At 39.1% G+C, this 27,322-nt stretch overlaps 1 protein-coding gene across 1 annotated transcript in view; it reads right to left on the bottom strand.

The window, feature by feature from the left end:
• OCA2 (OCA2 melanosomal transmembrane protein) overlaps positions 1-27,322 on the bottom strand; it is a 340,000-nt gene that overhangs the window by 43,563 nt on the left and 269,115 nt on the right. Inside the window, exon 23 of the mRNA XM_007063202.4 lies at positions 11,835-11,928. Within this exon, the coding sequence (XP_007063264.1) occupies positions 11,835-11,928 (94 nt within the window). The remainder of the gene's footprint in view (positions 1-11,834; positions 11,929-27,322) is intronic.

Raw genomic sequence — 27,322 nt, forward strand, 5'->3', positions numbered from 1 at the left:
AAAGCACAGGGCCCAGGGCGGTCGCCCTGATTCGCCCTCCCCAAGGGATGGTTCTGCCCGTGTCACACAGGTGTGACACCTGGGCCAAGTAAATCTACCATCTGTGCAGTGTCCATTCTACAACCAATGAAATTGTTGCATTAAATTAGCTGAAGAGTATTGGTGGTGATTGGTTGAGTTACCTCTGACATCACAATGTTCTAGGCCTCTTGGCATAAAGTCGCAATGACTGAGAATTTAAAAATTGGACATTAACAAACCACAAATCCCAGTGATGATTGCACCTGGTGATATTACAAACAAAAAGAGTTCTCAGCTGTGCTTGTAGCTGTTTCTATTGCTTCACACTGACTCAACAGACATTCTAGGCTTCAGAGTGACACAGACAGAGTGACAATCCTGGAATCTTATTATATAGATTCTGAGGCTCCTCTGATAAAAGGACAATAATGGCAATACCTACATCAACAAGTGGTAAACTAGCACAGAAATTATCCCATTATGAGATGTATTTGATGTAGTACACATGTGCAGTAAGTGTTGTGTTTCGACATTTGTCTATATAACAAAACTCTCAAGATATTTCACAGTTCAACACAGAGAAACCACCGTACAAGGGAGGGCCAATGCTGTAATAGCTGAAGAACAGAAAGTTAGGAATTAGGTGCATGAGAAACTTTTGAGTAAAAGTTTGAGTAGTGCTTGCCTACACTACTCAAAATCTCACTGGCTACCACTATCACTGTCTCCTATTGAAATAATGTGAAGATGGAAAAATACTTATTAGGTCATCATGTCCTATTTTCTAACTTCTTGAGTGCCCTGTCCTCCCTAAATTTAACTCAATCAAGAGGACTTCTACACATCCCATTGGACAATACCTTACACTCTAAAAGACCTAAGCCATGATTCACCCCAGGGACTGCATCTACTTCTACTGCATAATCCTGACAATGGATCCTGCTGGCAAGAACTCCATGGTGTAGGGTAGAAGGCCACAGCACAAGAAACTGATCATAACCTCTGTTGGGAGCTACAGAAGGCCTGTACATCTCAAAAAGTGAGTAGTACTGGCCAGGAATGGGGTAGGGTTGGGACAGCAAAGGAATGCAGGGATTCAATTCATCCCCTCAGTGGCTTCCTTCAGCATGTCACCTGTGAACCCTCACCCCAGATAATTTTTAAAGTTACCCTCTTGAGAGAAAACCAAGAGAGGGGTCCTATAGACATAACACTGCCTGGCATCTCTAAGGATGAACTCCCCACCTCCAGGATACATGGGAACATGGAGGTCTAATGCATCTATGCCAGACTGCATGAAAGTAGCCCCTTACTGGTCTTGAAAGCTCCCCAGATATTCACCCCCAATTCTCCTCTGATTTTAAATTGTCTTTGATATTCTTCAGCTCAAATTCTCCTTTTGCCACTTCCTTTCCAACATGTAAAATAAACTAGAAATTATTGGCATGTATACACTGATAAATACATTACTTTTCAAGTATTATGCTAATGATAAGATTGTTACAGAAACTTTGACCAAATGTTTTATGTGACTTTGCTGTCTGAGGAAAATTATAGTTCAAGATTCCTTGAAAACCTATAGAAGAGCAGGCAATGTGCATAAGAGCATGATGGCACAAACAACAATATAGTGTCCAGTACCTGTCACTGACAAAAAGTTTATCTGGAAATCATTAGTGTTCAAAATGATGTTGTCCAGATGTTATTAGATATTGAGTTCGCTGGAAGATAATATTCAGGAAGGATGAGTGAGAATGTGTTATGGTCAACGTGACAAAAATCTTATTTTGCTTTACAGAACTCCTTGCTGTTCATTGATTGATTTTGTAAGTCATTAAATTACTTTAAATTGGTCATGACTTATCTCATGGCAAGCTTTGAATCTGATTCTTAACATAGTCCTTACTAACAGTGGTCACCCGGATGATCTCTACATTTAGCATAGACATTTATAACTAAGCTAGTCTTTCTGATACTTGATTCTTGGAATGACTTCCACCCATATTTGACATACCTAACATGTTTAAAAATAAATTAAATTAAATAAATTAAAACTAAAGTATTTATCCTCTTATATTCCTACTAACAATAAAAAGGAAGTACTGAACAATTGTGGTTACTAATGATCCCCTGATATTTTTAAAGAGTAAAGTGAGTGAACCCAGGTTTTCATGCTAAATTCTAATGAAAGGTAATTGCATCCTGCCTACCCTTTTTATTTTAACAACAAGGTACTTTTAACTTCTATGGCTTATTGTTATTCAGTGTTGTGACTGTTTTGTTTGCTGCATTTCATGGATAGGAGAAAATATACACACACACATCCTAAATATGGAGATCATACCCATCCCATAAATTAGAAAGATGTTATAAATACATTTATCACTCACTGGTGCAATTTATCTTATACTTATGACCTTTCCACTAATTTGTCTCCCAGAGACTGAATCACACATTCCAAATCTTCGAGTATCTCCAAAGAGCCACTGTTTTTCAAAAAAACAACCTTCCATAAATACATTTCTCCACACTATCAAATGCAGAATATAACCCAAAAATATACCTGATTGAGACCCAGGACAGGCAAGATCCAGTCCCCAGAGACATGGACATCTCTTCTGCATATAAAATGTCACTTTTGGGGGCAAATTCCTGGCTAGTATAAAAGATTTCTGCTCACTTACCCAAGCAGACAATTTGGTCCTAATGTCTACTATTTTGCAGCCCTACAAGTCTACAAATGGAAACTCCATTCTATTGAAAAGGGGAGATTCCTGGGTTCCTAGCAGAGTCTAGCACTCACTCTGGTCCTTCTGGAGGCAGCCAAGATATCTGACTGTAAATTGATGGAATTTTTGTGTGTGAAAAAGCCATTTGAGGTCCTACTGGGAGATGGTTTGCATGTATTCATTTTATTTTCTCTCTCTCTCTCTCTCTGCACCCTGTGCATTTACACTAATGGTAAATGGTAACATCTTAACATGTAGAGGGATACAAGAAATTGTCCCAACTTTTTTTTAATTCTCTAAAAAAATTCCTAAAATAGATTTCTGTATCATATTACAAAGTGTACATCATGGTGTGGTGGGGTATAAAGGTTTTACTGGCATAAGAGTCCTGTATTCATAGTTTTGCCACTCATGAGTAATCCAAACCTCCCAAACTCACGTCAACAAAACCTTTATGCAATTCCACCATGTATTCCATATATACACAGACACACACAGATTATATTATTTACAATCACTTTTTAAAATCATGTAAAGAGTCCTCAGAAACTTCTACATGATCACCAAGAACGTCTCAGCTTTATTAATTATTCAGAATTATCTGTGATTTCTTCAGAAAATATTTTTACCTGTAGGTAGCACTCTGCAATCCACACTACATTAATTAGTTGCATATGCCACATGATATTATTATTTCTGGTGTTCTTATCATTAGATAAATTTACCTAATTAAGTAAAATAGTGCAAAATGTGAATTAAATATTTTACAAGCAAATATGTACCTTGAAAAGTACTTCTGGTGATTTTTTGGGGCAAATATTCAGACACATAGAAGTTTAAATGTGTAGAGGGGATGATCACAAGACAGTCATAAATATGATCAAATAAAGAATAATTTTCAATTTGCACAAATATTTATAGTCAATTTTTCCCTGCTGTTCACCCAAATACATAATCTACTGTTTTATGCCTTAATCGTCCATTTCACTATATACGGGCATACCAATGTACTTGTGCAGAAGTGCACTGGGAAGTATTTAGGCCGCAATCCTGCAAATCCTCATGCACATTCTTAGCTTTACTACCACTATCTATTGACTTCACTGAGGGCTGGCCTACACTAGAAAGTTGGGTCAATCCAGGTACGTCACTCAGGGGTGTAAAAAAATCACACTCATGAGAGAAGAAGTTAAGCCAAACTAAGCCCTGGTGTAGACAGCACTAGGACAACAGAAGAATTCATCCATCAGCCACGCTACTGCTTCTTGGGGAGCTGGATTTACTACAGTAATGGAAGAACTCCTTCAGTCACTGTAGTTAAGCATCTACTCTGAATCACGACAGCAGCACGGCTTCAGCTGATACATTTTTAGTGTAGACATACCCTGGGATTACTCATAGTAATCAAATTAAGCATGTTTGTAAATGGTTGCAGGATCTGGGGCTTTGTGTGGATTTTATCCCAATTTTGACTTATTTTGTAATGTGCTTTTAAATGTAATTGTTCATGTACTAAGATACATGAATTATATACAGCATGAAAGGTAAAACAAAAACTATTTTAACAACTGACTCACAGCAATTAATCCTATTTATTCTTTTAAAGCAGAGTATGACCCAAAGCTCACTCTTTCATTTTCACATAATTTAATTGGCAAATGAATTTGCTAATCCAATCAAAGACACTTCACAATTAAAAAAAAAGCAATTACTTTCAATTTCCACAAACCCAACAATGTTTTTCAAAAGTATTGGTCATAATTAGAAGACAAGAAAACCTTTACACATGCTAAACTCCATGAAAAATTACACCTAATGTAGACAAATCCTATTTCAAGTTGGAAAAGGAAAAATTCTTCAGACTGAAATGCTCAAAAATACTAAATTGTTCTGCACTTTTTTGCTTAAAAACAAAGCAACAAATGTCATTAATTTGCATTTTCCTCCTTGTTGTTGCTACACCTTATAAAAATGAAACCAAAGAAGCACAATGAAATGAAAATAAACCACTCTCTATTGCAAGTATTTTCATTGTTTTTGGTGGGGAGGACATTTAGGGTGGGATTTTCAAAAGTGATGCTGCCGCTGAGGTCAATGGTAAAACTGCCACTGACATCAACGGCAGCAGAATTAGGCAACTGTTGAGTGCTTTTGAAAATCTCTCATTTGTTTTTCAGATAGTCACCAGTAACAACTGACACCCTTCCCAGCAATCTCAGCAGAGAACATAATACTTGAAGAAGCTCAAAGGCTGAACTAGCTTCTCATCTCAGTGAGCTGAAAGTCTCTGTGCTTGGTCTCATCCTAAAAGTGAATGTGATTGGAAAATCCAAATGAAGTTGGCTGAATAATTGAATTCCTTAAGCATGCTAATAGTGGAAAAAGTCTTAAATGCCAAATTCCTTTCTGCTAGCAGCATCTCCCATAATTGTGTTATGTACGGGCTGGTCCCCCGCACTCTGAAGCATCCTGAGACTAGGATTACCAATTTTTCTTGGACATGTTCCTGGAGGTTTCGTCACATGACATCATCTTTAATTAAAGATTAATCTTTAATTCCTGGAGACTCCAGCACAATCCTGAAAGCATGGCAAACCTGCCATGTACAGTTCTAGATTTTTCCTTCTGGAGCTGCATAGCTGCACAAAACTATCAAAAGCCACAAGTTAAATGATTGTTTCACTTAGGGCGATCAGGTGTCTGGTTTTCGATTGGAACACCGGGTCGAAAAGGGACCGTTAAAAGTCTGGTTGGCTGTGCTGCAGCGCTAAGGCAGTCTCGTCCCTACCAGTCCTGGGGCACTGCACTGCACCGTGGAAGCGGCTAGCAGGTCTGGCTCCTAGACGGCGGGGCCACGGGGCTCTGCACTCCCATAGGCCAGGAACTCCTGGCCCCGCCCCCCTGTCTAGGACCCAGACCTGCTGGCAGCTTCCAGGGCACATGCAGCATGGTGCCAGGACAGGCAGGCAGCCCGCTGACTGGGAGCCACTGAGGTAAGCCCACGCCCCAACCGCAAACCCCATCCCCCTGCCCTAGCCCTGAGCCCCCCACAAAACCTGGAGCCCCCTCCTGCACACCAAACCCCTCATCCTCCAGCCCCACCCCAGAGCCCGCACCCTCAGCTGGAGCCCTCACCCCCTCCCGCACCCCAACTCCCTGGCCCAGCCCAGAGCCCCCTCCCATACCCTGAACACCTCATTTTTGGCCCCACCCTGGAGCCCGCACCCCCAGTTAGAGCCCTCACCTCTCCCACACCCAAATCCCCTGCCACAGCCCGTGAAAGTGAGTGAGGGTGGGAGAGAGCGAGCCACCGAGGGAGGGGGAATGTAGTAAGCGGGGGGCAGGGCTTCAAGGAAGGTGCAGGGATAGGGTGTTCGCTTTTGTGTGACTAGAAAGTTGGCAACCCTAGTTTCACTGTAAGATTCCTCAGTGAATGTCTCCATCACCAAAACCAGTACAACTGGGTAGTCTGCACTCTTGACAGGCCCAGTACTAGAAGAGCAGTGGTGTGGCATGACAGACTGAGTTTGAGGAGCAAGGAGCTCTTTTGGAAGACAGCACTTTTACGAAGTACTAGTAATAAAAGAATCTGAGAACATAGGCTAAATGAACTGGAAGGAATAGGACTACTGCTCTCTTATAGATAATCAAGTAAGGAGATTTATGTGGCTTTGCAGAGCTCAATATTTTACACAAACAATTTTAATGTGTTGTGGAAATAGGACGCACAGGGAGTAGCATTAAGACATCACATTTGTCCTCCTACGTGTGAGTGACAATCATCACTGAAGGCATCACAGTCTGTATGGGTCACTGCTCTCCAGCAAGGATAAATGGAATATCCTACTGGAACCACTTTTGTTATAAAGTATACCCTCAGGGATAAATCCTACTAATAAAACAATTTGTTTCTGAATCTATCACTATAAACTAATATTTTTCAAATACTTTCAAATTATTGTTACTCCCAGTGAAGCTAAAGAATATTAATTCAGCATTCTAGATGCCATAATGAGGGATAGGAATAATAGAGGAATAACAAAACATGCCAAAAATATAGTGAGTACTTCTATGTTTTTACACACTTAATTTTTCCATGAATTCTAAATTAGGCCCCAGGAGCCCACACCAGTCCCTCCCTACAGGCTCTCTTCTTCAAATGCCAAATCATTGTTATCCATATAATTACTTAATTGTATAAAGTAATTCTATTTATTCTTCCCACCCAGTTTATTCTCCACCATACCAAATTCCCAGTCACCAACTATCTGACTGAAATAAAATTAGTACATTTTGCCACTTTCTTTTTCTATGAAACAGCTTGATCACTCATCTGTGATTTCTTGATTACATCTTTCATCACAGACAATGGTGGTGTTTTGCTCCAGGGCCAAACAAAATTGCTCTTAGCTCCAGAAATACTATGCTCGTTAGGTTTTCACATTTTTACCATTCACCTTGTACAGAGGACACCCCTCTGCATTCTGATCTTTCTGCTTTCCATCACATCCGTATGTATATTTATTGTTGTAATGTTTATCCTTGTGGCCATCCACACACCACTCGTATAATACTTTGCACAAAACTTTAATATATTTTCTTCTGTCTTCATCCTATGGTGACATGTTTATGCAAAAATGCAAGCAATTGCATCTGGGGCAAATACGTACTGAAAGAGACTGAGGGTTAAAAGTGTATAGGAAATTAGGCATGAGTTTGAAATGGTAAAGGCTTGCAGAAAAAGCTAGAGTAATTTAAATATTTGTAAGCAAAGATATCAGGTCAAAGAACAAAGGAAAAATACAGGCACTCTCTCTTTACATGGCTGTAGTGAGAGTGCACCTGGAATATTGTATTAATTCCTGGGCTCCATATTAGCCAAATGATACTACCAAATTGGACGAAGTTCAAAGAGAAACAAACTGAAACAAGAGATTTGCTCAGGAGGAAACATTAAAAAGCAAATAAGTAGTGCTTGGCTAAACAATTTCTAAGGGTAGTGGTTGGGTATAATGCAGATGGGCTGAGTTCCCTTCCCATCTTCAACAGAGTACAACATGCTGAGTCAGTGTCCAGACTCATTCCCCCTATTAATCCCCTTCAGCTAATTAGCTTCATTAATAACTTAAAAAATAATAATACAACTGAAACCTCAGCCAAAACTTCCTTCCTGAACTTGGCTGATCCGAGCTTTTCCTCCAAAATTTCCTCTGTCTTAGTTCCTTCTCTCTTGAGAGATTCTCCCATGCTCATACATCCCAACTGGATTTAATGAGCCACAGTGACTCAGCAGGAATCATTCAGTATTTACCTGCAGATTTTAGAAACCTGTTAACAAGGATGTTTAACAGCAAAGTCCTGCCACCCTGTTAAACGGGCCACAACAACAGTCTACACATCTAGGAAGTGTGTTAGCTCCATGGAGAAGTAGAATTATTTAGTACTGTATTCCTAGATTTTTAAGGTCAGATGGGACCACTCTGAAATACTGATGTAACTAGGAGTAATGGAAAATAATGAAGAATTATCAGGAAAAGCTTCCTACTAGCCCTCTAAAATATCTTTTAAGGAATTGGTGAAGTTTGTTCACGTGGGACTATAAATTTAGCCTGGATAAAACACTAGAAAATATATCATAGTGCCCAGTTCTGTATTTGCAGGAAAATGAACTATATCGCTAATGGTATGAAAGGTATCTGGAATAGTCTAACATTGAGTCTTACAGATGTGAAGTGTATCATACAGAAAAATCAATCTTCAGCATCAGATCAATAGATGGTGTAAATCAACCTAGTTCCAACTGAAGTCAATGAAGCTATGGCAATTTATACTAGCTGATGATCTGGCCCACAAACTTGAACCACCAAACAAGATTCATGGTTAATAGCTTCTGAAAGTATTTATTTTACTTCTATCTGACAAGCGTCCTTCTGAATAGCACATGTAGGTATTCATGCATTCCCCCTTAGTGCCACTAACCTGCACTTAAACATTGGGACTGGGGATTACCAGAGGCTATGATCCTACAGAAATACAAAAAGTAGAGAGCAGAAGCCAGATTCTTAGCTGTGAATTAATTCCTCATCAGTAACAGTCTTGCCGTTCCTTTCATAAATACAGTTCCAATAAAATACTACTAGCCAAATTCCACTCTCAGTTACACCAGTCCAAAGCCAGGTAGATCAAAGCACACTACGGAACTTTTAGTGTGTGGCAGCAGGGTCCACACAGACAATTAGTGCACAGCATGCTCTGCAAGGTAGATTTATACCCCGGCTTGCAGTGCACTAGCTATTCATCTAGACAAGCTCTGAGACACAGCAGCGGCAGCAGCTAGGTTCTGGGTGCATCCTGACAATACCTGTATCCTACCACTCAGGGGAAGAGTGATTCTGCCGCGCCTTGAGGGTTTCTCATTGAGTTTGAAATGTTATAATTAGTAGGGCTGGTCAAAAATTTTGCATCAAAACTGTTTTTCAATGGAAAATTTAGTGTTTGGGTAAATTAAATTTCCCACGACAAATGTAAGCTTTCCATGGAAAATTTTGACTTTTTGTTGAAAAACGGAACACCTGAAAACTTTTCAGTTTTCAGCTACAAAACTGTCACTTGGAAAAGGTGCCTCATGGAGATTGGAGTTCAGGAGCTTCATGCCCCATTTTGCTCTATGGACCAGTATCTCCAGCTGGACTCCACCTCCTGTGGATGGATTCTCATGCAGTGCCATGATGGCACAGCAAGAAGGGGGAATGTGTCACCACGAGGGTGAAATCCAACTGGGGAAATTTTTCTGTTTCTGATTTTTTTCCAAAAAGTCAAAGTTCTTGATGGAAAAGCTAAATCCTAAAAGGACAATCTGAATGTCTGCAAATGTGCACAGAGCAATCCAAAATAAGCCCATCATTTCTACATCACCCTATTTTGTACAAGTACCCGTTTATAATTTCTTAAAAGTATACTAGCAATCACTGTGTATCACCCTCCCTGCATAAGACTGTAAATAGTCTAAAAAGGTCCTGAAACTTAAAATTTGTGACACAGATCTAATTTGCATTATGTCCTTCTGAAACTCATGATCAGAAAATGTGGATGTTAGGGTCTAAAGGGATAGTTTGGGTCAAATTCTCCTAACAGCAGCATATTTGTGGATTTGTCAGAAATTTACAGCTCTCTCATCAGCATTACCAATGTCCCAGCTCTGGATTCTGCCACATGCAGGCTTGGTAGCTTTCACAGAACCAGCACAAGGGAAAGCAGCAGAGATGGGGAGATAGAGGAAAAAAACAAAAAAGAAAGAAAGGACAGAAATTATGAGAAGAAGTTTCCTGTATTCTCTGCTCCAAATATGCAAGTTAAGTGGTAAAAAATAAACCCAGTATGGTATTCTGGCTAAATCAAATGTAATTTAATCTTTAACTGGGCTTGATTTTTAGTCCTTCATCTCTCAATTCCCATCAATCCCTTCCCATCATCACCTTAAAGACTGGAGGAACTTGAAAACATATTAAATGGCAAAATGCAATAAGTGCCAGTTTTAGTCCCTTGAACGCCTTCTGACCACTTTAAATTAAGTATAGAGTAGCTCAAATTGTGAAATACTTCTTTTACAGTAACTCCTTACATTTTTTGTCACAACAGCCAGATTATGATACTCTTGTTTAGCCTGAAGAGAACCTTGCTCCACAAGTAATCCTACTCACTTGAGTGGGACCCAGTTTATGGAGCAAATTGCTACTCAGTATGAGCAAGGGTACCAGACTATGGCCCAGTGATACGAGGGATGTTCATTATAATATACAAATAACAATAGAAACAATCATTCTAAAATATGTTTAACAAACTACTGAAAAATTCATTTCAATATTAGTAGAGGGTTTCAGACAAAATATTAGGGGTGGTCCACTAGGAAATGCCAAGTCTTTGCTTCAACCTTTGCCTCCATTGTCCTCCTTCATCTTGCTCCATTTCTAATATGTCTTTCTACTTTCTGTATCATCAAAGTAAAAAAACATTCAACTCCCAGTCTGTGTACTATTCACTGTAATTGAAATAAGAAAGTAGATCTATTTTATTCCCCCTTCCCAGATTTTATCTTCAGAGGTACTCTATGGCCACTAGGTCCAGTTGACCTTCACCAAAAAAAAAGTGGACTAATACATTTTTCCCTTAACTTCCCTTAGACAACATCTAACTTGTCATTAAATTCTTTAACTCAAACTTTTTCATTCTCTGAACTAGATTTTAATACAGATTGTCTCAATGACCTCCTTCTTCCACTCACCATTACCTCCCTCCCTCATTCAAGATGGCATAACATTCTTAAGGTAGCTACAGCAATTGGTTACCTGGAAAGTAAATTAAAAGTATTTGAGCCAAACATCCTCTGCTGATGTAAATCAGTGTTGCTCCAATGACTTCAGCGTAGCTACACCAACCCAGACTGACACCAGCTTAAGGTCTGACCCTCTATGTATCTTACCTTTGTTAATGTAACACAGAAGCTGGAAATGAATAAAAGAAACCTCTATCATGTGACCAGCAAATGGTCCACTGACCATAATTTGAGAACCACTGGTCTAACTTCTCAGTCATTTGTGTTTCTCATAATGAAATGCTTAGAAGTGAATGCAGTGGGACTGATGCTTCATTACACCAGTTTTACATTAGTGTAACTTCACTGAATTCAATGGAGTTACACTGGCTTTATGCCAAATCTTCCAGACTGTGCCCAGGTACCAAGCTTCCTGTTAGAATTAACAAGCCAAGGTCTTGTCAACTGAAGTCAGGTGCACTTTCTGAAATCTTATCTTCAGATTCTCTATTCCCTGAGGAGCTCCACTTCCACCTGAATTGTATAGATCTGACAACTCTGCAGGCCCATGTTTGTGATGCTTGGCTAATCCCAGCAATAAAGACATAATTTGTTTTACTGCAGTAGGTCCACGTACTGCTTATCAACTCTCTTCTAACATCTTCAAATGTTAACTGAGCCTATTACTTAATATATTTTATATCAGGCTTCCGGATACATTTATTGAAGGGAAAATTAAACAGAAATTTAAAGTAACAAGTCTAAAAATGTACCTGAAAAATTCCATGAAAGAGAAGCCATAGCCATGCTGTTCTGCAATTCCTGCACAAACAACATTTGCAGATGCTCCGATCAATGTCCCATTACCTGTAATTCAAAAAAAAATTAATGCCAGTTTATATTTGTCCTTTGCTTCTTACTCTTCCTTCGATTTGCCATTCAGTTAGTCTAGGTTGAAGACTTTAGATCCGCTAGTTAGAAAAGAAAAATAAATTCTCTTGCATATACCTGAAAGGAAGCCATCTCAACAATAACTCACAGCCTATAAATAGCTTAATGCTTTCATAGATAAGCCTCACATCATCCTCAGATTCCCAGCAAGCAAAAAGAATGGGAATGAAACATAACACTATGTAGTCAAAATTACATCCATGACCTGTATTCAGAGAAACTTTCTGATTATTGGTTTTATAAACAGAGAGGTGCCATCAAGATAAAATGAAGACAAAGAGGAAAGAAAGCACATTTCTGCAACAATATGTTGAACTATTGATTGAGGGTACTAATAAAATGAATGCATTTCTTCTGTGTATACATGAGATTGGCAAATTAATCTCTTATATTTACATCTCTTTTTTACACATACATAAAACAAGTGATTTAAAAAAAATTGAAATAAGGTGCAGGCTGATAGGAACAGATGTTGTTCATAGTGTCTCTACTAGGGTGGAATTTCAGTACCAAGGAGGTGCAGTTTATAAATAGTGAACTGCAAATGTCCTGTCTCTTTAAAACCCCAGGACTAGATCATCAGCTCGTGTAAACCAGTATAGCTTCAATAGTCAGTGGTGGTATACCAATTTATATCTCTCCCCCAAGAGATACCAAAGTATTTGTGCTGTATTTTTAAAATGTGTGTATCTTTGAGGGGGAAGTACACACTAGATCTTGTTCCTCTGCAACTCTTTCAATTGACCTTCAAGCTGACCTTCTCCCATTCCATTTCTAATCACTCCATTTCATATAAATAAATAAAGTATTCAGGTATCCAAACAGTCCAATTCATTATCCAAAGCTTTAGGTTGGGAAGACCCGCTTGAACTTGATAAAAGTTTTGTAGCTGACTCTACCAATCATAACTGGTGTCCTTTGCCAATAAATCTGGCCTGGACCATTGCTGGGGAAAATTACAATACTTTCAGCATTTTCTTCTCTAAATGATATTTTTAGCAAAAGGGGCAGCCTTCTAAAAGAGGGCTTTTTCCAAGTATAGTATCGAAACTCATCTGTTGTGTCCAATGGTACTATGTTAGGACTCCATTGTTCTAAGCATGTATTTTTCCTGTGCTCCCTCTAGCATAAGATCATTCTTACATTTTTATCCTGCTACTCATTGCTGTACTGATATTTTACTGGTCTGACTTTGAGAGAACTAGATCAGAAGGTAATTAATGCTGAGGTTAATTGTTTTGACTTAGTAAGTATTCTGGGTCCCCCAGAGCTCAGCTTATGGAAGAACAGAGCTGGGGAAAGGGAGTCACATGATTTTCCAAAAATTCTTATGCTGTGTCTGGAGATTGCAGTGACTAAGCCGGCAAACCTTCTATCATGAATAATTATTTTGTTCACATAGCTTTCCACATGCCAAAGTGCTCAGGAACAACACCACATATAGTCTAAAACACAATACAGTAAAACACCCTCTTCACATTCAAGCAAAACAAACCTGTGGAGTTCAGGTACGGGAAAAGAATGGAGGAGTATGAGTGTGTCAAGGTAAAAAATATGGGGCCAAGAGGGATTCTACTAAAAATAACCTTGGGGGAAGATTTATGCTTTTTCTTTTAAAGAAGATAAGAAATGGATTGGAATAGGTAATAAATAAATTACAATTAACAAAATATGAAGAGATTTAGCAACTAAATGACCAAATTATTCAGTATGCCAGCTTGGCCTGATTCCCTGCTATGCTACTCCAGTTTTACACCAACAATGGAGTTCTAGCAGAATAAGACAAGAAGAAAACAGTGGTGACAGGCAATGAGGAACACAGGGTGAACAGAATAAGATCAGACGCAAGCTAGCATGCTGCTGCTGCATCCTGAAGAAGCTACAAGTGATGGGGATTCACTGCTAAGAGCCTCAGGATCACTCTCTAGGTAGTTATATAGTCTTAATCATGATACTATCTAAGTACCTCACAAACATTAATGGATTTTATCTTCTCAACAACTGTGCAAGGTAGGAAATTGTATAGATGGGGAACTGAGGCACAAACTAGATTAAATGTCTAGTCCAAAGTCCTATAGCATGTCTTTGGTTAAGCCAGGAACTGAAACCAGGTCTTCTAATTCCAGTCCAGCTTCCTTCTATGTTAGAACCATTCTTCCTACTCTGGGCCCTGCACTGCTGTTGTACGTTCATCATGGGGTTAACAAGGATCCAACCTGTGCAAAATAGTGCAATTAGAAAAAACACTTTCAAACCTAGCCCAGCGCATGGCTTTAAACACAAAGAGGATAATCCAAAGTCACAATTTGGTGATTCTGCAAAAAAGCAAACTAACTTTCTTTGCACCTAGAAAGTAAAAATTTTTCACAAGTCTGTATATGCTTCTACAGCTCCACCATCTTTCATCTCTTTTCATTTAAACTGAATTATTTCCTTGCTACTGCCCCCCTAGATTGTGTTTTTCTATTTTTTAATTATCACATTTTTCCTATGAGTATATTTCCCTCTTTCACTTGGGATTGCTTTTCTTTCATAAAAAAATTTATAGTTCCATACTGGTTTTCTCTGCTCCTGCACCATGAAGGAACAACTTTGAAAAACAGGTTTCAGAGTAGCAGCCATGTTAGTCTGTATTCGCAAAAAGAAAAGGAGTACTTGTGGCACCTTAGAGACTAACAAATGTATCTGAGCATAAGCTTTCATGAACTACAGCTCACTTCATCAGATGCATTCATTGGAAAACTTATGCTCAAATAAATTTGTTAGTCTCTAAGGTGCCACAAGTACTCCTTTTCTTTTTGAAAAACAATAAGTAGACATACCTTTTTTGTTATACCTCCTTTACAATCCCTTAACTTCTCTCCATTTCCCACATTTGCTGCTCTCAGTGACAAAAGATATGCTCTAGTTCAAAAGGAATTATTTCTGGGAAGTCCTGCAGTCTGTGTTATACAAGAGTCAGACTAGATGATCACAATGGTCCTTTCTGGCTGTAGAATTTCCAAATCTCTAATAGTTTCATGGAGAAAAATAAGCTAAGCTGTTCACGCCACTATTAAGGCCTTGATCCTGCAAAGGAATCCATATGGGGAGGGCCATTATGCCCACCAGGAGTTCCACTGATGTTACTGGGACTGTCTGGAAGTGCAAGCACGCACCCACCTGGATCTTTTCAGAGTATCAGGGCCTAAAGTTATAACATCATGGAGTATTCTACTTCTGGCACCAAGACTGATTTGCTTCACTGCCTCTCTCCTCCACAAAGTGACATACATATTACTTCAGGGTAGAGAGAAAAGCTAAATGACAGTGCAGCAGGACAAAAAAATTGGTACCGAACCTTCAGAAATTTATCCCCAACCCAAGTAGTATCTGTTATTTGAGGGCCTCCATCAACTTCACAGATAGTTTCCTCACTCCATCTCTGCCTCTAAATGCATTAAGAAATATTTATTTAGAGTTATTAAACCAAACTTGTGTCTTACATGTGTACTGGTACAAGATGACACAAGAAGGGCAAGACACAAGAAATAGATCCGAAAGCAAATAGAGAGGAAAGGAATCAGGTGGGGAAGCTTAAAGAATTTCTAATTCCAAAAGAATTCAAACTAATCACTAGTCTTTTGTCCCCAAACACTTTCACGAGAGATTTCTGCTTTGATTTCAGCATATTTCTTGGCCAAATACCACCATCAGAAAGACAACAAAAACACTGCTACTGTAACATGATGAATCTACATCTTCCTTCAGATTAAGGAAACAGAACTGATAATATCTTCGTGTTTCTGCCTTTGCAATGAATTTATTTCTCAAAGTGGGTTTAAGCTGGGGGGGAATCATCTTAAATGTTATTTGAAAGTAGGAAGGTTATTTTCATTTGTTTGGCTTTGGGTTAGGTTTTTTTTATTATTGTTCTCGTGTTTATGTGGTTTAATTAGATTTTGTCTTAGTTGATTTCAGGAATTACATTGAAATCAACAATAAGGACAACCTTTTGTTTCCTCTTCTTTTAATTTCTATCTTTGTATTAGGCTAGGAATTTGGTAGTGAAAAAGCAATTTTGCAACCAAAGAATCATAGAAAATTCAGGATTAGACTAATGTACATGAAAACCCATACACATGTCCAGTTCATTCATGTTGATGTTTTAGAAAACAAGGATTAAGTATTTCCCAGGAGTCCATAAAATCACTGCCATGACTATTAAAGAATAGCAAGTGCTAAATGGTATAGCACAAACTTTTACTTATTTCTGTTACTTATTTGCTTATTCACAATATTATACAAAGACATCATGTCAGAAAGCAACAATGCAACAGCCACTATTCTTATGGTTTTCTTGATTTAATGACATCTATCATAATCTGTTCATAATTAACATAAGGGCAACGGTTTTGTAAAAAAAGATTAATTACCATGTGATAAGTATAGTGTTTCTCATTGTCTGGCTATACCAAAAGGAGGACAGGAGACACTTGATATGGATTTAATCAGGCCACAACTTGATTATTAGATGTCTGGGACTACCCGGCAGATAAAAGTGTACATTTCAGGCAACTCCATGTTCATTCAAATAACTACCCGGAGTTTCCATCAGCCACCCTTCATTTTCCATCCAGGTCCCCAGCCATCCCACGGCTTGGACCTTACCATCCACCCACCCTTGTTGGAGGGTTAAGGTGGGCTCATAGAAAGGGGGGTTGGCTCCCTGCCATACCAGTCATAAGAGCCCCAACCCTACCCCACCCCAATTCCATTCCATTAACCAACACCTCCTTTTTAAGTTCTTTACCAGGCCATTTATCTGGTCACAGGATGCCTTCCCTATGGAGTACCTGCATTGGACATCCACCACAAGGAGGTGCCAGCAATTAGCTTGGCTGACTTTTGTTGCCTGGAGAAAGGACTTCTAACGCCAGGGCTTGCACCTTTTTAAACCTTCCACCCTTACATTCCCAAGGGACGAGTCAGCATCACCAAGCTGACCCCCACCCACCTTTTTGCAGCAGTTTCTGACCTCCTCCCATAAAACACTACTGCCTTCCTCCAGCAAGCCTGGACAACATCACCCCTGAAATTCAGGTGTAGTGCGGTCATTTAAATGATTTGTAAGCTCTTTGGGGCGGGGACTAGAATTGTTTGTATATTGCCTATCACAAGGCTTTTATTCTTGATTGGGACACTTAGGCACTAGTGAACTTCAAATAATAGCCAATAAACATTACATTTAAAAGGACCTCCTTACTTTTATACTAAAAATATTGCCCCAAATTTCCTCCCAAACATTCACAGGGAGGTACAGTTCAAAACATACAAAACCTAAAATAAATAGGCCAGAAATTTAGATTTCTGTAAATTCAGGTAACTGTAAAAACATTCAACCTAGGCTTTATCCATAACTCTAAGAGACAAAGGAAGTTTATAAAATAACTGACCTGGAAAAACGCAGACTTCAGTAAAGCAAATACATCTATCATTCTATTGCTCAAAAACCTTTCAGAGATTCTAGCCAAAGGCCAACTATAAACTCATATAATTCAAGCGAATATTGAAGCTAATAGACCCAGCACAATCTGGATTAAGGCTAGGACATGAAATAGAAAAAGCTTTAGTGGCACTGATGGATGATCTCCTGCTGTCAATGGATAGTGTGTACAAATTTGTTTTTATCCTCTTGGACCTACCTATAGTATTTGACATTGTCAAACATGGGATACTAATGTACCCCTTTAGAGCAGTGGCTGAGAGAATGTGTTAAAATGGCTTAACACCTTCCTGGAGGGTCACACCCAAAGAATAGTGATGGAAAACTGTACCTCCACCACTAGACATCTCTCTAGCAGAGTCCCACAAAGATCGATTCGTTCCAGCCCTATTCAACATCTATATTCAACCACTAGTTGATCTGGTTACATGGCATGGACTTAAGTGCCAACAATATGCGGATGACCTCTCCCTCACCACATATGACTATACCACTAGCACCAAGATGGCCAAGTGACTGGATGAGATCAGCTCACAGACTGAAGCTGAATTTAAGCAAGACAGAGGTTATGCTGGGGAAGAGAGAGGAAAGAACTTTGATGTGTTTGCAGTCACAGTGCAGTCTCCTCTGGTTGAAGGTGAAGACCCAAAATTGGTCCATTTGGTCTGTAATTTAGGAACACTCCTGAATTCCTCACTGATACTAAGCTCTCATACAGCAGCATTGCAAGTAATGCTTTTTACCATCTCCAGTTGGCTAGGAGATTCCATCTCATTCTGCTGGACCTGGCCTCAGTTATAAATGTCTTTGTTTCCTCTCAGCTGGACTACAGAAGTGTTATATATCTGGTCATGAAGCCATCAACCCAGTAGGAAATTCCAACTAATAAAGAATGCAGCAGTGCATCAGAACTGTCCTCCACTATTGACACTGGCTTTCCATAGAATATTGAGTCAAGTTCAAAGTCTTGGTCATTATCTTCAAGGCACTCCATGGACGAGGCCCAGAATATGGAAAATGTTGCGTAAAGCTCTGGGATGAAGATCGTGATTGACAACTCCACTCCTCAGTCACAATGGAACTTTCTACCACAATGATAAAGCTTATCTGTGCATGAGACAGAGCCATTTCATGGGCTAGTTTGAGATTGTGGAATGAACTCCCACAGAAACTAAGGGCCATTACAAACCCAAACAACTTCCTCTCCACGTGCAAGGTGTGCTACAACCTTGCCTTCTCTAATATAAATATATGGCAGCATGTACATTAAAACAGAGACAAAATCCTACCAAATCAAAACACTATACTGCACACATTCTTCTTCCCCTTGGGAGAAGATGAGAGAGAGAGAGAGAATTAACCACACATTACAGATGTTAGTCACATCTCTTAATGTACTGCAGGAAGGAGTTCAGATAGTACGGCAATACGGGCCGTATAAGAACCTACAAAAAATAAAATAGAATCAACTCATTTTACTGTAGAACTGCTATAGTTTTGTGCAGTCATTATGCAGAAACAAGGGGAAAGTTCTTTGCAGGATACTTGTTGAGGAAAGATGGTGATAAATCTGATATTTCCGATCTATTTTTCAAGGCACTTAAGGTCCTCAAATGTCAGTTCTGTCTGTGTGTTCTGATTAATATTCCTACAAGGAATGTAAAAGCCTGGATTAGCCCAAGTATAAGAAAAGAAATTGACAGTTTTGGCCAAGGATAAAACAACTAAGAATGATTCAGAAACAAAAGCCACATATTTAAATGAAATTCTAAGTATGCCCAGCCTTTGCTTTCTTCTTCACAGCCAACTGAGAATTAGTACATCTGGGAGGTTTACCAGATGTGTGGTTTGGCAGGCCAGATTGGGTAGGTCCATTGGCTAGATGTTGGTTCAATTCACGTGACAAGAGGGTGGGGCATTTGCTTATATTATCTAAACAAAATTCTCATTTAATAAATTCTGGTTCAGGCTTCCCACTCACTTTCAAAGCAAAATATTCTCTGTGTACCTCAAAAACAGGCAAAATGATGTTTACGGTTAAACAGCCATAATGCATTCAGTTTCCTACTTTGCAATAAACTGGTCTCACAAATCTGGCTACCAAAGTTAACATTAAATTAAGATTCTTATTAGCCCTAGAACAGACAGCCATCACATAGTTTAGCTAACTTTCTATGTTTCACAAAAGACCAATTCAAATTTGCCTCTCTAAGCAGAATCAGTTGACATGCATCTATGAAACTGCATTCGTGATCTTGTATACTTTTATTTTTATAGTTTGTGTGTGTAAAAAATTAAAAATCACCAGCAATTTTTTTTTATAATAAAGAGCTGGAGGGGCATGAAAAATTAAATTAACAACTAATTGTTCAGCAAATAACCAGCAGCCAGTGGGGAAAAAAATCATATTTTGTACATGACTATATCTGACTTCAACTAAGCCTGGCTCTGGAATCTTAGAAGAGCTTAACTTAAATTAGGTAGGTCTCTTTCTGTGCTCTTACCCCAACTTGCTACTTCTGTGTACAAACCCAAGATAAGCATTACAGGTTACAACACATGGATATGAATTACTATAAGAGATTTCAGTCATGAAAACGAAACGTTTTCCTCTAACCTGACATCTTTTGGGTAACATGTTTCTGCATCAAGGTCCTGAGTGGATTACATTTTTACCTGTGCATGGAGTCTACAGGAAAACATGCAGATAAATTAAATGTTTTTGCTAACTTTCCCAGACTGCATTACATTACATGCAGTCTAGGGGCCTGATTCTGAAACACTTATGCACTTAGCAGCAGTCTCACTACTTCCATGAGGCCACCTTGTGTAAGTAAGTATTGCAGGACTCAACCTTAATTGTTGGGGTTGAGGGGAAATCAGCAATCAAAATTTCTGCTATGAAAGAAAAGGTGTAGTTCTGTTGTTTTACAAGCTTGAGCTTGAGGGACACAAGGCAGGCTGTGGCAGATCCTTTGTGCATTACTTTACTATCTCCCGCTGTGAACAAACCAGCAAGCATCTCTCTCTAATGTAAACATCTATAACATCAAGATATGAAATCTGAGACAACAACAAAAGAGACATCTCTCAGAAAAGGCAGCTTACATAGTACTGAAATAGAAATGGAGCACTATCAATGGGGATAATATCAATAGTCTACTCCGGGAGTGGGCAAACTCAGCATGTGCACACAGAGCGGCCTCCAACCCCACTCCCCGGCTGGTGCACAGAAGCAGGGCAGGCCTCAGACCCTGCTCCCCAGCAGGAGCTCAAGGGCCAGAATAAACTGGCTGGAGGGCTAGATGTGGCCCGCGGGCCGTAGTTTGCCCACCCCTGGTCCACTCCCTGGCATTTTATCCATTTATGCACCTGAAATGAAGGCTCATTCCACTAAAAGCCTTTAATATTGTATGCCACTAACATTTTACACATTTTTTGTTGTTCATTATTCTATGACTCAAAAGCTGGGACATCAGCCAACCAAAGTTAGAAAGCAGAACTTTCAACATGATCCTCGAATCAGCCATGGTTCAGGTTCCTTGTTTGAAATGCTTCTGTAACTCCTGCTGTCATGATCAACATGCCGGCCGTGACCCCTCTACGATTGAAACCTTGTGGTATGTTCCATATTATGCATGAATAGTCTCAATAGCATAGTAGTAAAATGATTCTAAAAACAACGCCTTTCCATACTGGTCAGTGAAACTATGCTAGAACCCTGATAGCACTGTTGCTGTGACCATGATTCAATCACCACATGGATAGAGTTTTTCCTGTTTCTTCTCCCTCCACTGATTTTCAAATATTCCTACCAACAGCACCAGCTGTCAGTGACTTTCCAAAACAGGGGCTAGATCTAGGAAAAGGCTAGCTCAGCTGAGTGAGGAATCTGGAAAGATTTAGTGTTTTCTGCTGCAATAGAATTTAAAAGCATGATATTACTTCCCCCTCTGCTCTGGCTAGAAGTCCCCAGTACATTCAAGCTGAATGTACTTTCCAGTTTTCTATTGTAGATCAGTTCACTCTGTCTTGTATTGGTGACCCACTGAAATAAGAATGTGTTTAAATACAATAATCTGAAATATGGACAGTGCAAGCTTCAAGCAAAGGACATGCTGAAATTCATGACAAATAAATGTATTAGGTAAATAAATACAATTAAATAAACCTACACTTGTGTTTTAGGAATCCAAAATGCCAGCTGTGCTGTCCTTCTCCAATCATTAGTCTATTACTAATTTGCAAAACTTGCATAGCTTTCCACAAAGAGAAAATCATTAGTACAAGTAAAGGTACTGCAGTACTTACTTTAATTTCATCCACAGTGTAAATAGCATCAAATTAGTGTTAGATTTTATGTAGATTCTTTACTAAAGCAATTCAGAACATAATTTGATTTCGGAGCTGAACCATTAAACTATTCTTCCTTTCTTTATATCATGACATAGGACCCTTTTAAAAACACAAGATGCACAATGCAGTAAATATGAAACCTCATGGATATAGAACAAGTAGAATATTGCCCTTCATCCTATCCACACACTGTTGTTACTGCCTCTCTATATAGTTGACAGTCAGGGCAATTTTTAAAAAATTGCAACAACTTTTCAAATATTTGTCCCTCAACCTGAAATATACTTATATAGAATCATCTTAAAACTATGGTGTTTGTATTTGGGATTGGTGAAGATTATTTTAAAAGTTCTTTGTTGCAACTGTCTTTAACTAATACGGTGTGCAGTTTTAGAAATTGCAAGCACTGTCCAGTTCAAGGTCGCAATTCCAATTTTGAAATTCCTCACGGATTGATTTTAGCCACCTGACAGAACACCTCTCTCTTAGTGGCCACGGCTTGCAATGACAGCAAACTTCCACTGTTGCCATGACACTGATATTAATAATAGGCTGCTTCTGAGTGCAGAAGAAGTGACTTTTATAGTAGATGCACCAAGATTGTGGAATTCACACTCTTAAGTGACAAGACTCTTCAAAAACACATACACAAAGGCACCAAGCACCCATGCTCTCTCAAACACCAGCCTGTAAACAAGGCAACCTATTTCTCCTACACGCTGGGAAAGGAGAAGGAGAAATTGTTGTTATTTCTATTGTTAAATGTTTTGGAGACTCTCAGATACTAAAGTAAGGGACAATATAAAAATCTACAGACGTTAGGAAGAAAAAACTTTCATCTGTATGTTGTTCTTTGATAACAGAAAATTATTATTCCGTTGGGGGAATATTTTCATGTTATTTTCTACTTTACTTTTCTTTGTGGACTAATCAAAGGTTCTAGTGTGTGGGATTTAATTTATGGGAAATGTCTTCTGTTTTTGATTTTTCCTTTAATCCTTAATTAATAGATCAGTTTTTGATAGGGTTTTTAATTTAAAAAATTAATTTCTGCATTTAAAATGACAATGTCATTAAATACCACAGATTTTGTCATTGGTTACTCAGAATTTTATTTATAAAAATCTTTTCAGTTTCCCTTCAAGTAATTCAATCTTCAGTTACGACCATGTGAAAGATTTAGTAATGTTACCCAAGCAGCTAGCCAAAGCTCTGGGCCTTGCAGGTGCTGCAGCTGGAAGTAGAAATTGACAAGAGACAACAGAGTCTGGTATTTTCTTTAATGTAATCTTGTGTATTTACAAGGAACGTACAAGGTCATGTTTCTCAGAACCTAGGAGGAATAAAATTGCAGGAGACAGTTCCTTTATTTGCTGTTCAAGCCAGCACAATATATTCAAAAAGCATTTTCTCTTAGTTTTATCTTGGGGCCACATTACTGTGCTTCCAGGCGGCCTCGGCTTGACTTTCTCTCTCTGCTTCTGTCTTGCTCCTGTCCCTGTGTTTTCACTGTGTTAAGGGCTCCTGGGTACCTAAACTACAACCTTCTGTCAGAAATTTACTAATTAGAAGAGAGGGACCATTTTTGTTGTGTTATTAGGGATTCTGCTAGGAAAAATAGAAACACTGAGGGTATGTGTACATGCATCTGAAGAAGTGGTTTTTTTACCCATGAAAGCTTAAGCCCAAATAAACCTGTTAGTCTTTAAGGTGCCACCAGACTCCTTGTTTTTATGTCTACACTACAATTAAAAACTCTTGGCTAACCTGTGCCAGCTGACTCAGGGTCACAGGGCTCAGGCTAAGGGGCTGTTTAATTGCTGTGTAGATGTTTGGGCTCAGGCTGGAGCCTGGGCTCTAGGACCCTGGAGGTGGGAGGGTCCAGGGCTTAGGCTGCAGCCCGAACCCTAATGTCTACACTGCAATTAAACAACCCCTTAGCCCAAGTCCTGCAAGCCTAAGTCAGCTGACATGGGCCAGCTGTGGGTGTCTAATTGCAGTGTAGACATACCCTAAATGACCCAAGCTTGAATCTCCAAAGAAAGGTAATGTCAAGGAAACCCAATAGTCTCTCTGACAGGACTTTGCAGCTATGAAGGACTTTTTAAGTACCACATTTGATCTTTTATCTTACGATACATGTGAACTCTCTAAAGATGTGGGAGAAGTTAAAGCACATTTGATCTACTTCGAGAAAAAAATACAGAAAACAGCCATAGAACTGAAGGAGGTTAAAATGGAGGGTGCTTTCTTAAGGCAAAGACTAACCAGTCTTGAGGAGACACAAGAAATCTTAAAAAGAAAAGGAGTACTTGAGGCACCTTAGAGACTAACAAATTTATTTGAGCATAAGCTTTCGAGAGCTACAGCTCACTTCATCGGATGCATTCAGTGGAAAATACAGTGGGGAGATTTATATACATAGAGAACATGAAACAATGGGTGTTACCATACACACTGTAACGAGAGTGATTACTTAAGGTGAGCTATTACCAGCAGGAGAGCGGGGGGAAGAAAACCTTTTGTAGTGATAATCAAGGTGGGCCATTTCCAGCAGTTGACAAGAATGTCTGAGGAACAGTGCGGGGTGGAGGGGGGGGAATAAACATGGGGAAATAGTTTTACTTTGTGTAATGACCCATCCACTCCCAGTCTTTATTCAAGCCTAAGTTAATTGTATCCAGTTTGCAAATTAATTCCAATTTGAAAACAGATCACAAAGGAATACTTTGTGGTTTGTAGGCATCCCTGAAGGGCTGGAAGGAAAAATCATGATTAGCTTTCTCCAGAACACACTCTCTGAGGTACTGGGATTGGATCCCAGTTTGCTTCCCCTGGAGATTGAAAGGGTTTATTGAGTGGCAGGGGACAGAAGGAGAGATTACAATAGCCCCAGAACTGTCATCTTTCAATTGCTAAGATGTAATAACAAAGTTATGTCTGCTACTAGGTAAAAAAGAATGCTTACGAATAATGATTTTACATTTTCTTTGTTTCTAGACTTCTCTCTAAATTTAAGCAAGAAGAGAGCAGCATTTAATGGCATCAAAGCAGCTCTCAGAGGATCAGATATTAAATACAGCCTCAGATATCCTGCCATTTTCATAATGAAGATAACAGATTCTGTGAAATACTTCAATATTCCATTGGATGCTTGGCAAGCAGTATTGGATTTGAGACCAGATCTCACAAAGGGAGATCTGCAGAAAAGAAGAATGAGGGGAGATTTAATAGCTGCTTTCAACTACCTGAAAGGGGGTTCCAGAGAGGATGGATCTAGACTGGTCTCAGTGATGGCAGATGACAGAACAAGGAGTAATGGTCTCAAGTTGCAGTGGGGGAGGTTTAGGTTGGATATTAGGAAAAACTTTTTCACTAGGAGGGTGGTGAAGCACTGGAATGGGTTACCTAGGGAGGTGGTGGAATCTCCATCCTTAGAGGTTTTTAAGGTCAGGCTTGACAAAGCTCTGGCAGGGATGATTTAGTTGGGGATTGGTCCTGCTTTGAGCAGGAGGTTGGATTAGATGACCTCCTGAGGTCCCTTCCAACCCTGATATTCTATGATTCTAAGAGTAACAGTCGGAGTCTCTCAAAAAGGAAAAGTAAATGGAGAGTATAGCCCTGAAGAAAAGGAACCTGTGATCGGGAAAGCCAAGCAATATTTGACATATCTGATATTTTAATCGTGTTCTAGAGTGTAATTAGTATGGACATGCAAGATATTTAGTATAGCTTTAGAATCAATACTTTCAATATATTGATAAGCCAATATAAAAATATCTATACATTCACAATAATTATATTACTCTTATCTCCTTTCCTTACATGCACTAATATTTATAACTATATCTATGTTGATTTATGTATTTAAATATGTACAAGAAGCTAATATATTCACAATTATTTACTTGAGTATTATTTGTGACTATCTGTATCACTTTGTGTGGACACTTGTAATTTTTACATTTCTATCCATATTTAATGTTTATGTATTTATAATATGTATATGGTAATAATATATTCATATTTGTTTGCACACATTATCATTTGTCACTTCATGTTTACCTTTTTCCATTAATCTGTTGAGGTAACTATTTATATACCATGTGCATATTAACATTTATATACTACTACTTATGCATTCATATCTCTGAAGCAATAGGTTTCATTCATTTATATACTTGGCACATGTACGTATTTTGGTAAATATAGATATATTTCTGGGAGATTCCTAATTAATTTATATTGGGGGGGTGCAAGGGTCGGTGTAGGCTTACGCCATCTGGGATCTGAACATGATTGTATTAGAAGTCTGGGGTGTTAAAGATAAGGTGGGTGGTGTAAGATTTTTGTTTGTTTGTTCTTAATAGAAAGACACTCAAAGGCTTTCAATTTACTGGGCACCAATGAGCAGCTGAACAATCACTGATTTTTCATGAACTCTATTAAGTTTTGTTCCTGGAAAGTAGGGGTACTTAATGAATCCTCCAAAAGAATCAAAAGTTTCAGGCACTTAAAATCAAATTGATGTCATACAGCTTTCCTTCAGGAGATCCATTAAAGGAATGAAGATGTACACAGAATTAAAAGACTATGGGTAGGACATGAATATCACTCCTCTTTCAAATCCAGAAGCAGGGGAGTAGTAATGTTAATCCACAAGAGCCTAACTTTTCAATTTACTCAGTCATGGTAAAAGCTGGAGAGCAGATTAATAATAATTGAAAGCATTTTCAATACTAAGAGATTAATTCTGGAGAGTGTATAGAATCCCAATGATGGAAATGCAGCCTTTCTTGCAGAAATATCTTATTTTATGTCCAGCAGAGCTGATGTCCCAGTGTTATTAGGATGAAATTGGAATGCTGTCATGGATGATATCATAGACAAAGCACAGTGCTCTAGGTGAAAATCTCAGGACTTGTTGACACACCATCCATTATCCCTACCAAAGGATATTAGACTACTGGATACTTGGAGACTGAAGCATCCTATGAAGCATGACTACGCATATTTCTCCACTTCATTTATCATATTCCAGATTAGATATAAAGAAATCTAAGGTGATAGCTCCTGCATGTCCGGAGGTGTAAATTGGTAGTATCATCATCTCTGATCATGCTCTAATTCAGTGGTGGGCAACCTGCAGCCCACGGGCCGCACGCAGCCCATCAGGGTAATCTGCTGGCGGGCCGCCAGTTTGTTTACATTTACACAGTCACCCGCAACTCCCAGTGGCCGTGGTTCACCATTCCCGGCCAATGGGAGCTGCAGGAAATGGTATGGGCAACAGGGATGCCACTGGGAGCTGCGGGTGGCCATGCAAATGTAAACCAAATGTCTCGCAGCCTGCCAGAGGATTACTCTGACAGGCCACGTGTGGCCCGCGGGCCACAGGTTGCCCATCACTGCTCTAATTTCTCTTCACATAAATTCTGGCCATAGTGCTACAAGATCCGCAAGTCGGAA

This window comes from Chelonia mydas, chromosome 1 (genome assembly GCF_015237465.2).
Source record: "Chelonia mydas isolate rCheMyd1 chromosome 1, rCheMyd1.pri.v2, whole genome shotgun sequence".
NCBI classification, from domain to species: Eukaryota; Metazoa; Chordata; order Testudines; family Cheloniidae; genus Chelonia; species Chelonia mydas.